The 17,695-nt window shown below is 41.0% G+C and overlaps 1 protein-coding gene across 1 annotated transcript in view; it reads left to right on the top strand.

The window, feature by feature from the left end:
- LOC102521772 (contactin-associated protein-like 3) overlaps positions 1–17,695 on the top strand; it is a 148,604-nt gene that overhangs the window by 5,177 nt on the left and 125,732 nt on the right. Inside the window, 2 exon segments of the mRNA XM_032471085.1 lie at positions 5,162–5,272; positions 17,471–17,664. Of these exon segments, the coding sequence (XP_032326976.1) occupies positions 5,162–5,272; positions 17,471–17,664 (305 nt within the window).

Raw genomic sequence — 17,695 nt, 5'->3', positions numbered from 1 at the left:
CTCTTTTGAGTTGATTTGGGAAAAACAAAAAACAAATAACAGATCATTCAAAAGTGCTTAATAAAGGATATATTCACTAACAAAAAGCTCCATTAATTGAGCAAATTTTAAGTTGAAATTTTCCCTTTAAATCAAAATCAGAGTTTGAATATAAATATATCAAAGAGCTCACACAATTTGGAATTAATCGACCCAGGGCTTACCAGTAATTCTAGGTTTTGGAATAACAAATATGAAATTAACCTGTGTATCTTCTCCCCACTCATTTTTTAGAGTCTTTGGAGGCTTGGCTTCAACGTATAGAGTTCTTGAGATTAACTTCTGAAGTGTTCCCACTCCACCTGCTTAGGCATCCCTTGCTTCCTACTTGAATAACTTTTAAAAACTGAATTATTTATGTCCGCCTATTTCTGAAAGGCATTCGACCATATGCAATATGTTCCTTCAGAATATCACCCTTACTTTTCCCAGTTTGAGTTTCGTGGCATAAGGTTAAATTATATGTGTGAAGAAAAGTTAGACACAACTTGTAAATACTGCAAAAAGAGGATATGACAGAGTGACCTTTTGACATTAAGCAGGAACATTGTTTAATGGGTCCATGTGATGGTTTAATTACCTAGAAGAATGCACTCAACGTCTGACTTGGTCGTTTACTGTTTGATTAGAGTTTAGACACTGAAATTGATGATGTTTTTTTTCCCTTTTTTTCTTTTTAGATATGTATGGTAACTACAAAGGTTTTTTTTACCCTGTAGGACATTAATCATTAATTGGCAACCCCTTTCTAATGTTCTTTTATAAATCCTTGTAAATTCCTAGTTTCCCAAGATGCTCTTTTCCTGGGTCAGTCAATAATGGGTTTCTAAATATTTGGCTTGCATTTGTCCTATATTTGCATGTGTTGTGTTTTTAACATTTGGAAAGTCATGCTCTGACATAGAGATCGCACCTATCTGGTGAGTGTACACGTAACACCGAGTGATGATAAATGCGCTTTCCAATAAATTTCCTTTCTGGTTCATTTGAAACGTTACTTGTCAATAATAAAGCAAGGAGTCTGGCCCTCGATAGAAGGTAAAATTATCCTTCTTAGTTTCCAGGTAATGGGCATTTTCAGTGAAATATGATTGATGCATAAAGCATTTGACAGTTTAAATAGTTTAAAATTAGAAACTATATAATTTTTATTTAAATATGTATCCATTTAATGGACCAGTTTAAAAAAAAACCCCACCCTCCAAGGCTGTTAATCACAAATTGAGAAAATGGTATATCTTACCTGGGCTATGGCTTTTATTAAGTTTTTACTTGGTAGTGCTTTGGAACCAGATACTCACGGAAAGTGTGGTAGTTACATCTGACTCATGGAGAAAAAACATGAAAGAAGTTTGCTTTTTAAACTGGCAAATAGAACGTTTTCGGATGTGCCATTTTAGGGGTATGATAAATGGTCTAGCAGATGTTTACATTCATGTGCTCCTAAGTGTTATGAAGATGGGGCTTTCAGAGATTGTCACTTGTGGTCCCATCAGTTAGTTGCCTCATGGTTGGCACCCGTGGAGAAGGAATCTCTATGCCACGTGTTCCCTGGGCCACTGCAGGGAGGAAGGGGCTGGTGAACTTTGTTTGGAACCCGTGGCAGTTTTTATAACCTGAATAGTCACTTACCGCTGTTGTTTAGACCTAATGTGCCCCCCACTCTGCTGCTTTCAGCATTATCTCATTACTTGGGGTGGTCAGGACGCAGCAGGTTGTTTCTCTGGAGTTTGTTAACATGCAGTGCAATTACTGCTTGGGTAAATGTGGAAGTGACCTGCTGCCCTGAGACGTAAAATCAGGTACCACCGCAGTTACCAGAGTTGTAATTCCTTCTTTAACATTCATATAGTCTCAGGCAACCCAAGAGCTTGATAAGGCTAGCTAAATGCACTACTTCTAGGAGTGATGAATTGGCGGGGGAAGTGGGGGAGCGATCCTTGAGTGTGTGTATGTATGTTTGGGTGTCTTGAGGGAGGCTGATTGGGTAGAGAGGTGCAAAGGAGTTAAAATATAATAATGTCTTTGCCTGGGACATTATGCTGTACACCAAAAACTGACACTTCAATAAAAATGTATATAATTTCAGTATAATACTGTTCTGTTGGCTGAACAATGGACCTAATGATTAAAATGACATTCTAGTAGGTATAAATACTAAGATGAGGTTTGAGTGTTTCATAAATAGAACTTATTGTCTAAACATGCACACAAAGATGTCCCTAGCACTCTGATCTGAGTCATACATAAATCATGAACAATTACGGTGTGTTTGTTTTTTCTCTAAAACACCATAGAATGGATAATTTCCCTTTAGAGTTCGTTCCTGAGCTTTTCTGAGACCCTCACCTTGAGTACATTTGAACTTTTAAAGAAATAAGTGCATTTCAAAAGAGATTGTTTCATGGAATCATTTCTTATTAATGTGAGTCATTATTCTGAAGAGAAGTAAAATTGCTTTAGCCTACTTAACTGTTAATATTATTTTTCCTTAGTTAATTCTTATAAGCTTATTACTTGCGCTCACCTCCTTTTCCCCCCAAGAGGTAAATAGTTGTTCGTTACAATTGTTTTGCTATCTCATTGGTTAAAAACAATTATTTATGAGTAATTCTTGTAGCTTTGACGCATTTTAGGATTTATCTTTTTTTGGATAGAAATAGTATTTATCAGATTATTGATAAGAATGATATTTCGTGGAAATAAATATTATACAATGATGCCAGAAAAAGAAAACTGAGTCTTAATTTTTGCTCTAGGAATCATGGTGTGAAAAATGGACATTTCAGATTGAAAACAACAGTTAATGGAGATTTTGGATGACATCTGAGCCTTCACCTTACCTGGTTGTAATTTAGTTAGAAACACAGTGAAAACATGGAAAACACTGTCCACATGCAGGGAGGCTCTTCTTTAAGTACCTTATGGGCCGTAGGCACCTAGTTTTTGAGCATACACTTCCTCAGATTTGTCTGTGTGGAAGTAAATTGGAACAACTGATTTTGAAACCTCTAAATTTGGGTTGTAGAGAAAATTATCATTTTACAGCACTTTTATAAAATTGTTTCTCAAAAGGAAAGATTGCATCACAGAAGCTATTACTTCTTACCCCGTTACTTTTTTTAAGACTAAACTTTGTATGCCTTCTTTTAAAGAAAGAACAAAAAATGAGAATATGGTTTGGAGCTTTAAATGCTGCCTTCTATGTCTATGAGGAAAATCCTTACAGAATATTTTGAAGAAGCTTATGTACTGACTTGTTTTACCTGTAATGAAAATAACCAAAGCAAACACTTTTACTCCTGACGAAAATCCTGTTAGTTTTGTGATTCCCCGTTTTGCAGTTGTTTGATATCCCCATTGTACAGATGAGAAGACTGAGGCTTAGGGAGGGTTAGTGATCTCCCAAGAGTAGAAACTGGTAACTGCCATCTCCACCCCCAGCCTGGCTCCAAAATCTACATTTGGTCGTCATTAAGTTTCCAGCCCAGTAAGGGGAGACCCCCAGAGTGGTGAGACGAGAAAGATGTGAGTGAGGGGGGCTGAGGGGGAGTGTCCTGGGGAGACTCAGAAAGGAGGCCATGGTGGGGCCAAGGCTGGGAAGGGAGCAGGCTTCTCAAGTGAAACAGTTGATGGAGAGGTTCCTCACTTCCTCTCAACCAGCTGTGTGACTTCCAGGAGGTCACTTAGATCCCTGGGACCCCTTTACATTCACGGAAGATGAGACATAACAAAAAACACAAACAACATTTCTAGGTGTCTGTCGACAGCAATGATTGCTACTTAAAATAATCTGTAACTTATGTTGGTACCAGATGCTCAAGCCCTCCTGAATATAGGGTAGTTTGTCTACATTCGTGATTGAAGAATATGCAGAATTTTAGCTAGAAGTTAGTGAAAATAAAGATGTAATTTTAAAATTTATCTCAACAGACTCCCTAAATCATATGGATGTTAAGAACCCCTGAGCCTTGGGGTTCACTGCTTCAAGTTCTATGAAAAACCCTCCTTGGGGTTTTAACCCCAACTTCTAAAGAATATTTACATCAAACTGGGGAAAACCGGTACCTTGAAAATACTGTCTTCCGATTTGCAATCATTGTAGCCTGAATTTACGTAATTTTTCTTTAGTGTCTTTCAATATAATTTTTATAATAATCCCCAGAAATGTCTTGCAAATTTTGTAAGATTCATTCTTAGATGCTTTACGTATTAATTACTATTTGTCATTCTGTTTATTTTCAATCTATGGATAGGTTTAGAAATACAATCAGGTTTTGTATAATAAACTATTAAGCTAGCCAGTGACTTTTAGAATTTTTACCTACACGATCATATCATCTGGAAATAACAGTGGCTTTTTATTTCCAATTTTGTGTTTTTAATTCTTAAATTTTCTCTTATGTACGACAGGACTCTCAGTGCCGTGTTCAGTAGAACCAGTCGTGCCTGTTAAAGTGTTCTTTCTGATTTTCAAGGAAGTATTTTTAATATTTTCCCATTGAGATGTGATGTGCTGGAACCAATTTTTAGCATCTGGCAAAAGCCAATCATTAACTTTTCATGAATTTTGCAAGCCTTTTGTTAAAAATACAACCGTTATTAAAAATTAAATTATATCTACTTATAATTAAATGAATCCTATTAAAGACACAAGTAATAAATTCTCAGAACTCACCACTTCCTACTTTATTTTATGGCATCTGACGTTATCCGTGCTCTCGGGGTTATTTACATGGCTTGTATCTGAGTTGTGGAAATACTACATAATGATGTGATGTGGGCATGCCCCTTTCCAACTTCAGGGGCAGTGACATCACACTGAAAGCTTTGAATTGGCCACGAGTATTTACACCAAGAAAAGTGGCAAATGCTAGCAATCAAGGTTTCTATTTGCCTTAGGAGCTTGCCTTTAAACACGTGCTAACATACCTCTGATCGAGGTTCTAGCATTTTCTTAGCCTGTTCATTAAAGGGGAAGGAGGAAGAAGAGGAGGGAGTGTGGGAGGGAAATAAGGGAGTCAGGGAAAAGGGAGGGAAGAGGAGAGGAAGAGAAGACAGGGAAGCTTTAATCAATGTATTGACCTGCACGCGGTGTTTCTCCCCCCCCCCCCCCCCACAGATAACTGTGAGGCTCCTCTGGCGTCCTCCTTGCCCCGGGCTGCCTTCAGCAGCTCCTCAGAGCTGTCCAGCAGCCACGGTCCTGGCTTTGCAAGTCTTAACCGCAGAGATGGTGAGTTTGCTACTGTCTTCTTCTTCTTCTGTTTTTTTTTTTTTTTCTTCTGTCTTCTTGTTAATTCATCATGATTCTTTCACAGTGAGACTTACTATCACTCTTAGCTCAAATTCATTCTAAGCTCCAAAATTAATGATACCGAGTTTAATGTAATTGAAAGAAGCAGTGGGTTCATTGTATTATCATTTGCAAGCTTTCTTCTTGTGTGTGTGTGTGTGTGTGTGTGTGTGTGTGTGTGTGTGTGTGTGTGTGTGTTGGATACCTTCCTTCCCTATTGATTGGCAGCAAATTCTCATCAATGAGATTGATGAGAAGGGAATTACTGGAGTCTAGAGGATTTTCAATGTTATCATCCCTTCTTAGTTTCAGGACGGGTTACAGAAGGGTGACGGGTCAAGTGTGCTGGTTTTGAATAACTAAAATAACAAATGAAGGAGCCGCTGTTGCAGTCGCTGGGGAAAACTGAACCAGCCACTGCATGACATCTGTGAGATGTGGCACTGCCCTGGGATCTGGTGGGAAAATGACTCGGTCCCAGGACTTGTCCTTGGAGGACAGCAGGTGAAGGCTGCTGCTGAAAATACAGATTCCCGTCCCGTATTAGTGGGAAGGGAGTTAAAGACTCACTTTTTGGAGAGAGATTAATTCATTTTGCTACTTGAGTGTCATTGAGTGAATTATTTTTTCTGTTGATAAATAATAATGCAGGGGATGAAATAAGTGAATGCATCCGCTTAAAACTCAAATGTTTTCCTACTTTTTAAGGGAATAGGTTAATTTTTTTTAATGAAAGGTTAATTCAGAAAGTAGAAGTTATAATTACCTGTGTCCCATGTAAATGCACTAGTGTAAATTCTGGAGACTAAGGAATGGAGTGCTTCTCTCCCTTTATTTGGTATTTCTAAAGTCAGAATTTAAGTCACTTGAATTTTCCAGTATCCTTAAAAAGCAAATGCAAGAACCTAGTAAGTGATCGAATAGATTGATAAGGAAGAGTAAGCATGTAAGTGAGGAAATTCAGTGAGCTCAGGGTGGGAGGGCATGTCCGTTAATTACCTACCTTCATGGTCTTTTACCAGGAAGATTTCGGTGGCCAGATATTTACTCCTCAGAGCATCCTTCATGGTCATTTTTAGCGCCCCAGTAAAAATATCTTCTCATTGAAACCAGATTTCAGCGAGATGAACTAAATGATCAAATTATCCATCTTTGGTCTGGCATTTAGTCTAGTATCAGCTTAACATTGAATCTTTCCAGTGGTTGCCCTAAAATTGTAAAAATAAATAAATAAACAAACACGCACCATATTTAATTAGTTTTAAGAAGCCCCAGGGGCTTGTGTGTTGTGCTTCTAATTTGTCCGTGGAGAACATCCTTATGATTCAGGCCTCCAGTGATGTCAGTAAGGGGGCACTGGGAAGTTTATAAACATCAGAAGGGAAAATCCTGAAGTTTAAGATGAACTCACTTCCATTATATTTAGTTAAAAAAATTAATAATTCAGAATATGATAAATCATCACTACAACTCGAAGTCCAAAGCTTATCTTCTGTATTCAAACTACTCTCTTTGCAAATTTGAATCATTTTAAGAGAGTGGCAATCAGCTGATGAGGTTTTTGTTTTCATGGTGGCTCCTCGTCTGATTGCCTGTAGTGCACTTGTCATCAAATATTCCTGGATACAACCACTGGATTTCAGGCCCATTTCTCCAACATGCTTTGGATAGCACAAATTATTGATATTACTCCTGAAGGATTATCTGTGTGTATTTTCTGTTAAAAGCCAGCATCCCACAGTCCTTTTTGGCATTTCCTTTGCCTTGGTAAATGCTGGAGAGCATTCATTTTTGTTTAGCTTATTGCGATGTAAAATGTGGATGGTATAAAATGTGGGTGAGTGAAATGGTGATGATTCTTCATATGCAGTATTTTTAGCTTTTTTGAGTATCTCATGTATGACCTAGAGATGAAAATTATGTTAGACTGCCTGACAATGTGGTTAAAATTCCTTTGGCCTACGTTATGATATTTGGAGGTTTTAAAGAAGGTGATTTTGTCTTAACTCCCCAGTTTCTTATTTTGTCCAGAAGTCATTGAGCTTCCAGATGGTCATTAAGAATTAGAAATGTCCCAAATAGCTCAACTTCCACCAAGAATTTCACACATAATAACCATCACTGCACCTACCTGATAGAGATAATTTTTGATTGCATGTGTGTGTGTGTATATATTTGAGTCACTGTATAAACTCCCAAAGCCATATAATTTAAAATTTAAGACATTTTATGACTTTACAGTACTTCTGATCCAACACATAGCAAATATTAATTAATTAGACTTTATTGCACATGTCACCTTTTCCATTTTATGTATTTGTTTTTTACTTGCACATTTTTATTTATGTATTTATTTGTCTCCTATTAATTAATGAAAAGTAGTAGAATATTTCTTAGAAAAGACTTGACAAGCAATGCAAGAAAGAGGTCTCTGAAGAGGGATGAGCAGAGAAGTTGGGGGTGTTCCAGGGGCTTCCAGGGGCTTCCAGGGACAGGCATGGGGCCTCAGGGCTCCGAAATCATGATCCTGAGTATGTCACCACCTGTTTGTCAAGTGAGCTCCCTAGTGGACAGGCCGGTTATTGTAAAGATAGTCACGCGTTCGTATCATCACTCAACATTGGACCAAGTGCTCCTGGAGTTTATTTTTGAACTCTCTAGTTGAGTTCCTCCAGCGTTCCCATTTTGCAGTCTGAGGTTGAATTCCAGGTAATACATTTAGCAAAGTGTCCACAGTGATGTCATTCACTTTATTTTTTCATGCAGAGAAACATAAATTGCTGGCAAGGCCAGAATGTAAAAATTTTCAAAACTGATAGATTTTCAGAGGTAAAACACAGACACATACAATGTTTATTCATATACCTGCTCACGAACATTGATGCTGTTAGATAAAAATGTAAAGTTCTTGAAATTTTATAACATTACAGTCAAATTGGGTTTGACTGTTCGTATTGGCTGATTTTGTTTCAAGTCAGCATTAAATTGATATTTCCTGATATGACCAGTTGCCCAATATTTCTCACACAATAGCAAGATTGTTGAAATCTGTGTATTCTAGATAAGAACATGCTATAATATTGACTTCATTTTTTTTCTTCTCAAAAATCTCCTAAAGAAACTTTGTACTCCAAGTTTATCCAGATAAAAGTTAAAAAACAAAAAACAAAAACCTCAAACCAAAAACCTGCCTTACAGTAAGCCGCACTGGACTTTGATTCTACATTTTATGTGTGAAAATAGCCCTTTGTTTTTACGATGATTGTTGCTGTCAGTGACCTTTCATCAGCTCGGCGCAGTAGCATTTCAGATGCTACTTTCCAGCACCTGGTAGCTGTTCTCTTTGTCACGTGATATGTACGCGCAGGCGTGGTGGTGAGACGTGTGGGCCGGAAGCTGTTTGAAATTGATTAGGAAGAAATGTATGCACATTACATGCCTATATTTTGTTCCCCCAAAATGCCAGCGTAAACAATCATTCTCAGAGAGAAGGACCACTCCGTTTATGACCCGGTGCTGAAAATCACGCTCTCTAAAGGCGGGAAGTCACTCACCGGTGACAGCACAAATGAGATTGCCTTAAATTTAACTTGATCAAAAATGACATTTCAGAGTACTGTCTGTGTGTGGCAAACAGGAAACAAGCTGGACTGGCTGGACGTTTGTCCTTCTTCACCTTTTTTCAGGCTGAGACATGGATCATATTTCTTCCACCTGTTGGTGGAGCCAGGAAAGATTCTGTCTGGTTCTCCCAATACAATGAATGGCTGAGCATCTCAGAAACTATTCTCAGTATTAAGATGTTTATTTCTCAAGTGAAGATATACAATTACTAGTACAAGGTAATACTACAGATTAAGAAAAAGGTGCTTAGATCTGGCCATCAGATAATCAGTGTTTTCTTATAATTTGGAACCTCTGATAATTTGGACTCTGCAATATCCGAAATAGGACATGATGTAAAATTTACTGGTTTTAAACAAAGAAATGATTAAAAAAATGGAAAGAGTAAATGATCACTTGAAATATTTAAAAGTATGCAACTTCTGATATAAATCAGAATATTCAAAAACGTTTGATGCAGATCTTATAATAATAAGCTTTTTCCTCATACTTTTTCATAAAATCATAGTTTTTATAAATTCCTATCTTTCATTCCTAGGCTGGGGACCTGATGGGACTGGCCAGTATTCGCAAATACTAGTCTGAGCAATTCAAATTGCAATTAAAGGTCTTGCAAACCAGATTTTTATAAAGACGTATGAACGTTCCGGGGAACTTTTGTCTCTGGGTGTCAGAGTCTGTGTTCTGTTTCTCTGTCCTTCCTGAAAGTTTTTAGACCTATTAAGGCCAATACGCATTCTCTTTTTAAGCCACCATTTTTTTGTTCTGATTTTTTTTTTTTAAACAAATGGCCCTGCAGGTACACTATGGGTGTTGAGTGTGGAGTATAGGCCAAATGTAATAACATCATGTAAAATATGCACAGGTATAAAAGCGCAGAGCCGTGTCTTGGTGACTAGGCAGTTTTATTAAACCACAGCTCATCTAAAATGCAGGACGGCAGTATGGGGGGGAGAAACCCCCAAATCCCGGGGTTGGTGCAGACACCGCCATAGAATCACCACATGGAACCACACAGGACCCACCTGCTCTGATTCTCCCACAGTCCTTTTCGAGGTCCGGAGTCTCTAGGTTCCCCCCATAGAGCGTAATGTACTGGCTGAGATGAACCAGAAAAAAAAAAAACGTGTTTTCTGTGTTGTCAGTCATTTTTCCCTACCAAGTAGCCCAAATGATATAAAAACCCTAGAATAAGGCAATCCTCAGTCTCTTGTGGATTCAGTAGCTTCTTTTGGACAGGCGTGAGTCCTCCAGGGAGGCCCAGGTTTCTTTGTTTCTGCTTCCTTCCAAGTCAGTGTTTGGGTTCACGATGGGCTCGTGCCCTCCTGGAGCTGGACCGTGTGAGGGGCTCCCTGCTATCCGCTGAGGGTGGTTTGTCTGCTCGTAACTCTGAGGGTCACTTGGCACCGGCTCCTGAAGCCTGAGGCGGAAGTACCTCTTGGGAAGGCCATGTTTTCAGGGAACAGGTCATCGTCCCTTTCAGAATCTGTCCATGTCACTTCTTGCCTCCCTGAAACTTGACCCTGAGTCTCATTGGGTTTCCAGCCTGAGCATCCTTGGTTATAGGTTTACTTTGCCGTTGCCAAGGTGACCTTTTGTTCACATCCAGTTAGACTCTCATCTGACTGCTGTGCCCCCTTTTGATGAACCATGGGGAATTCTGGGTCACTATGCCAAGGGGGAAAGACTGCACTCCTCCCCACGTCCTCTCTTTCCCACAATCCCCCTGGTTCTCATCTCTTCCTGCCAAACAGGGAGACATCACATGTCCTGTTTTCCTGTTTTCTGAGTTGGTCTTTGCCCTCCCTTGCTTCTCTAGGGCTTAGTGGTGTAATGATCACTGGCTCACAGGATTTACTGGAGGAAAGGAATGAAAAAACCCAGCAGTCTATCTTTTCAAAGTTTCCATGTTTCTAATCTGCATAATAAGGACCTCATGGCGGCCACAATTTTGCCATAGTATTTTTCCAGGAGTTAGTATTGCCTATGGCATACTTGGCAACTTCCCCAAAGGTACGGGGAAGCCCTTCTAAGCACTACCCAAATTCTAAAATAGTTGCCTAGCAAATTCTACCCTGTCCCTTTCCAAAATAATTCACTTTTGTATCACACATAATTTACAAAAATGTTCATGAAAGTTATTTATTTAACAGAAGTATGGTGGACACACACCATGATTTACTTAACTTTTAAATAATAATATTGGTATCCCTAAGGAGATGGCTTTTGTCCCATCACCTCCGACTGCTTTCCAGGTTTACCCACCCAATGCAATTTCGTTTCCTCTTCTAGAGATATTCCTTTTTCCCTGTTCAGGGCCACTGATGAAAGATGTAACAAGGGAGGTGACCTTCAATCCTGCCACAGGGGTGAGGTTCAATTAGGAACTGCTTATGAAGCACCTGGGCTCACTAATGATGCGTGGATCCTGTGTTAAAATCAAAGCACGCAGGAGTCCCGACCTGCTGGTTTACCTTGTGGCCAGATACTGGTCCAGGAAGACCATGGCCAGTGACAGACGCTAAGGGAATAGCTCCGGTGGCCCTGTGGTCAGCTGCTCCACCTTTGCTCTGGACGTTAAGGAGGAGTTCCCTGGCCTAAGAGCTGATTGGAGGAAGGTATATTAGGGGCTTCCTCTTCTTCTGTCTTGTGATCCTTGCAGTGGACTCTGCCCTCATTGCCGTGTTTCTCCAAGGAAATCCAGTGGAGCAGACTTGGCTCTGAGAGGTAATAAGGCTGTACTTTGCTGGGGAGGCATGTCCCTCCCTCCCCCTCAAGATGCTCCTCTGTCAGCAGTATTTACATTTTGTGACATTTAGACCTCAGCCCTTTTGCGTTCACATTATACTGCTCTGTTTTGTGTAACAGGTTGTCTGTACGTAATTCTTTTCAGTCATGGCTCTCACAGTGTACTTACAAATTGTCGTGAGTTCAGCTACATAACATCCTTAAAGAAAACGTAAGCTTTGCCGTCAGTGGAATTTTTTTCCCCGCCTAGAGGCTTTTGACTAAGTGAGCAGTCAAGTATGGATGGATAGTTTCCTTCTCATGGTTCTATTTCTGAGCATCTCACCCTTGCATTTCCTGATGTGAACCTACACTGTATTTAATGAAAAAGAAAAAGGAGCCATCGCCTTCAGAACAGCCGCGGCATGTCGGTGGGCGGTGGTGGGGGCAGTGGAGCAGAGCGCCTGGTCTCCTGCCCTTCTGGGCACCCTGGACCTCCCACTGGTGTCTCCACATCTGCGGGAGATGCAGCTTTTCCGACTGGCCTCAAGGATGCTCTGAAACTGTATCATCTGTTCTGGGGGCCCTGGAAGATGCACCATGATGCTCTTATGGAAGTAGACCAGATCCCAGAGCTGCACCTCTCGTAAACACGAAGCTTTCACGGGATATGAACGAATGAGCCCAGTCACACATTTTATTCAGTCATGAGTGACGTGGGCAACTACATGTTCAGATTGTTTATGGGCTTACTGGGCAGTTCTTGTTTTATTTCTAAGGGGGAAATTAGCAAAATTGCCTTATAGTCTTGTCAATGCAAAACTTCAAACAAAGAAGAAGGAAAAACCCCAAGATCAACTCAGATCTAAATGCCTCTCTGTTGTGTGTTCTTTTAAAACCTGATCAGGAGTGTATACTGAGGGAAGCAGAGCGGATTTATACGGTAGCCATGGATTTTTGTTTATTTTATGCAAAAAAAGCTGCAGCAATGAATGTTAAATGCCGGAGCACTGCACACACAACGTCAGGGAGTCATGTGTGAACAGTCACACTGTGCTTTTTTCCCCCTCCGTGTTACTGGCATGTAATTAACCAGCATACACTTATTTTTAATTTAAATTTGAATTATCTGTTTACAAAGCCGTTCTAAGGTATGTCTGCATTTAGTACAGGGGTCTGGTTTACAATTGAAAAAGCAGCTGGGTGTGATTTTTGTTTTTCCCTTCTGGGTACACTTTTGGGAAAACTGCCTGTTCTCTCCCGCTCAGGATGCTAGCAGATTTCAGGAAGCGTGGCAGAAAGAGAATCAGAGCTTACCTCGGCAGGGGCAGGATTTCTGCATTTCCTATATCCTGATAGCCGGATGTGGTCTATGTAGATTGTTGGAATTGATTCTTAAGAAATTAGAGCTGGAACAAATCCTGAATTGCCCTCAGCAATGTAGGCCAGGGGGTATGCTTGTAAAGCCCAGAGGTCTCTGAGCTGCGTGGTCAGGGAGCATCCATGGCGCCCGCCCGCCCGCTGGTCCCTCTTTCCCAGGAGCACCTATCGCCTTTCAGGGAGAAAGAATGGTGGACACTTGCTTCTCTTGCCATCTCCCCACTCATCCAGCCCCGCCTGGAATCTGTAATGAGTCTTCTGTGAATTAAAACTCATTTAAGTGGGGAAGGAACACACATAGCTTGATGAGATCCTTTTGAGACAATGTCATAAAGATCTTGGACGGAAACTTCCCTTGGTGATGATTTCAATGTAGCCATTTATTTACTTGACATGTAGATGCCCTGGAGATGGGTGGGTCTGTTCGCTTCAAATTAACCTGCTTGCCTTTGCTCCCTTGGGTATCTTTGGGCTCTGGATCTTGTTGAAACTTGAAAAAGGCATAAGCTGACTTTCTGGATAATGTCCCTCTTTGCACACAGCTGACCCTGTGGCAGTGCACGCCCGCTGGCCCCCAGAAGCAGTGGTCATTGTCATCATGATCTGTGGCCAGAGTAATTAAAGCCCCAGCTGACAGTATCCTGTTCAACCTTTCCTCTCCCCAAGGAAGTGTCCCTGCCTGTGCCTAAGTCAGCCTCAGGTCGGAAAAGCGATCATACAGGAGTGACTAGAGACAGAAGTCTTCCAATATAGCTGCCAAGATATCAATACTGAAGACAGTTTGGTTATTGATAAGCAGACAGTGCTGAATAACTGATCAACCACAGGGATATGTTCTTGGGGTAGAGAACGAAAACGGAGCTATGCTTTAATAAAACATCCCCTCAGAACCTAAAATGAGTTTTTCCCCTTGTCTGCAAGAGCAGAGACTCTGACATCTGTCCCACTTGCTGGATTGGAAGAAATGAACTATTTGACGATCATGAGCACGTAGCCCCCAGACCTTCCGGTGCCAAAGGATTGATCACCATCAACCAAACACAGAATTGGGCACAGCTGATCACAGACTCTGGGACGCCCCCCCCTCCACCTGCCCTTTAAAAATGCTTTGTTGAAACCATTCCAGGAGTTCAGGGTTGTTTTTGAACACGAGCCACCCGTTCTCCTAGCTCAGCCCTGCAATTAATCTTTCTCTGTTTCAAAGTCTGACATTTCATCCTCACTGTGCATCAGGCATGTGAACCACAAACTTGCATTCAGTCCCAACCGTGTATGGGAGGGAAGTACTAGGTGCTTAATGCATCTTCTTGCTGAATTCTCACTGCAGCCCTAAGGGTACCCATCACACTTTGCTTAGAAGTGGGAGGGATGCTTTACGTTCAGTGCTGGAAGCTCAGGGACCTTATTCTGTCCAAGTTGGACCCTCTGGACATGTTTTCCTTTGTATAAATTGTCACACTTTATCCTGCTAAGGGGCTGAGGTCAGAGAGAAGAAGGTGACAGTGGAGAAAGGCCATCTGTGGTGTGGGCAGCATGGAAGTGGGGAGGCAAGTGCCTTCTTTGGGGTTAAGCATTGCTGACTCCAGAGCAGTAATTACACATCCCGGGCTCTGCGTCGGGGGTGTTGGTTCCCACGTGGAGCTCACCGAAGATCTGCAGCACTTAACGCGGGCTGATCAGTTTCAGAACCGTCGCTCTGCGCTGCCAGCTTGTGGGGTGTCTGCGCTCCAGGGCACCCCTTCTAACATTGCTTTAGCGTATTTCATTGTGTTTTCCATCACAGAACAGTGATCTCCCCTTCCTGGTCAGTAGGACTGCTTCGTGCTCCCTAACAGTCCTCAGATTACGTTTGTGTATTTCCCACTCTCCCCAGTCATTAGAGAAAGACGCATCCGCCCCAGTGGACCCCGTGCCCCAGCGAATGCGCAGTCACTCACATCATCACCCCGCAGGGATCTGGGGATCACCCCGTGGCTCTGTTACCCTGCTGAAGTGAATTGCCCCGTAGCACAGGGGATTCTGAAGTTTCATTACCTTATCAGAGTAGCTACTTAATCGAATCGTGTAATTTGCATACCAGTAGCACCTCCTCACCGCAGGTAAGGAATGTGAAATGTTCAAGGTCCATTACCTGCAGATGTTAAAGGCTGGTTGACAGAGACGGAGCTGCATGGGTGGGAGAGGCTGGTCCCAGGACACCACGCTGACACTTTTTACTCTGTTGTGCTTCTGTACATGCAGTAACCGTGTTAATGATCCCCTCCTGGCTTCAAGGGAGGTTAAAAGTGGCAGAGGAAGATTGTGAAATGTAAAAATAAATGTTGCCATCAGTACAATCTTTAGAACTTTGATACGAATATGAGTCAGAAGACAGGACATATAGCTGTTTCTCAGAAATTAAAACTGACCCATATAAAATTTCAAATGTAGCACCTCTAAGTTAAAATGATCAGCTAAATGCCAACACCTAATTTTTGACCTCTTTTGGCAATGATTGTACAATTACAGACAGTTGCAGAGTAATGTTACTTAGGACCATGAGTTAACTCCCAGCTAGAACCCAGAAGGACTTCTCATTCATCAAACGTTCGGCAGGACCTTTGCACAAACAGTAGAAGAACAGGAAGGTGCTGGGTGATGGCTGATCTTGTTGTTAAATAAGACAAAGAAAGACTGAGAAACTGTCACATAATGGAGGCCACTAAGGAGACACGGTGGCTAAATCCAGTGTGGGATCCTGGAACAGGAAAAGGAGTTAGTGGAAAAACTGGAGACATTGAAGTGAAGTTTGTCGTTTTGTTAGCATTGTACTAGTGTTAATATCTTAGTTTTGATAAAAGTACCATGAAAATGCCAGACTACAAACAGTAAGAGACACTGGGTGAAAAAGTAGACAGGCATTCTCTCTGCCGTCTCTGCAACTCTGTTGTAAATCTGAAATTATTTCAAAGTAAAAAGGTAAAAAGTGCACTACAGAGCAACCAAAATTGCAGCATTTTTAAGATTCTGGATCAAAGGAAATGACATTGTGCTTGTGATGCACTGAGAGGAAAATTTGGAATATCTGAACAAAGATTTACTGCAGGAACTGAGGAAATCTTAGAAAGAATGTGGGTTTTAAAGAATCTGTAAGCTTAGATTCTACTCAAGTTTATACACGTAGCGCAGTTAATGGACGACGCAGTGAAGCAACAGACATGCCCACCTGCTGGTGACATCTCCACATTCCAATGTAAGTGCCCCTCAACTTCCGTTTCCCCCTGAGCTATCTTGTAACCATGTCACATCTCCTGACGTGTACTTGGTCCTAACAGCCTTAGTTAAGAGGGGGTGTGGATGTCGGTAATAACTCCTAATAAGATAATAAATGTTGCCTAAAGTGGCAAACCTTATTACGAGAGTCTCAAATTAGCTGTCAGAACAATGGGGAAAAAATTTTAAAAGCTAGTTTCTTCATACAGAGGATTGTTTACATGACATTGAGTTTTCTAGATGTGAGTATCTGGCAAAATATCAGTTCCAGAATGCATTTCAAACTCTTTCCCAATTTTTATATTGCTTAATAATTTAAATTCAGAAAATACAATATGACATCTAAATCCGAATTCAAAACTCATGTTTCTATTAAACTGGAAGAATAAAATATTCAATAATACATTCTCAGGTATCCCTAATTCTTCTGTTTCTCACAGGCACTGGAGAAAACACAGCACAGTAATTTCTACTTTGTACCACGTGTCTTGAATACCTGAGAAGCCCCTTATCATTCACTTCCTCTGGGTTCTCTCTCACCCTCCCTACTGCCCTGTCAGAACTCTCCCTCCCTGCACAGAAATCATCTTCACCTTCACTCTTTCCGTATTGCATTTCAAGTTATTCTTTGAAATGTCTGCTTCTCTTACGAGTCTGCAAGCAAGTGTGGGTATAGGACTATGCCATAATACTTTTAGTTATCTCAGCATTCAGCACTGTACTTCCTCATGCTGCGGATCCATGGTTAAGGTTTTCTAGTTCTACCATGACCTGAATATTTTCATTTATGTCCAGCAAAGAGAGAGTCATGCATTAAAGCCAATAAAGACACTAGTTCCAAGCACTTGATGGGATGTAATGCTGTTCAGTTGTCCACCTGTTGCACTTTTACGTCGTGGGACCCCCGAACACCAGACAGTCATGGGTTATGAGCTAAAAAACAAAACAGTTAATACAGGCATCATCCAGTTTATACTTAACCTGTGTTTTTATTTCGTGTTTGTGTGTGTGTATAATTATGAGGGATTATATAATACAGAATTTGAAATTATGATTTTTATAAATTTTATTTATGATTCCATTCTTACAGGTTAATGTAGATTTCAAAGATTTCTCTTTCTTTACCATTTTTCTTGTTTCTATTCCCATGAAAAGGAGCCGGTGGCTGGTCTCCACTTGTGTCAAATAAATACCAGTGGCTGCAGATTGACCTTGGAGAGAGAATGGAGGTCACAGCTGTGGCCACTCAGGGAGGATACGGGAGCTCTGACTGGGTGACCAGCTACCTCCTGATGTTCAGTGATGGCGGGAGGAACTGGAAGCAGTATCGGCGAGAAGAAAGCACCTGGGTAGGTTCATTTATTGAAAAACAGTCTGTTA

This window comes from Camelus ferus, chromosome 31 (assembly GCF_009834535.1).
Source record: "Camelus ferus isolate YT-003-E chromosome 31, BCGSAC_Cfer_1.0, whole genome shotgun sequence".
NCBI classification, from domain to species: Eukaryota; Metazoa; Chordata; class Mammalia; order Artiodactyla; family Camelidae; genus Camelus; species Camelus ferus.
This window is presented reverse-complemented; position numbering and strand designations above follow the sequence as displayed.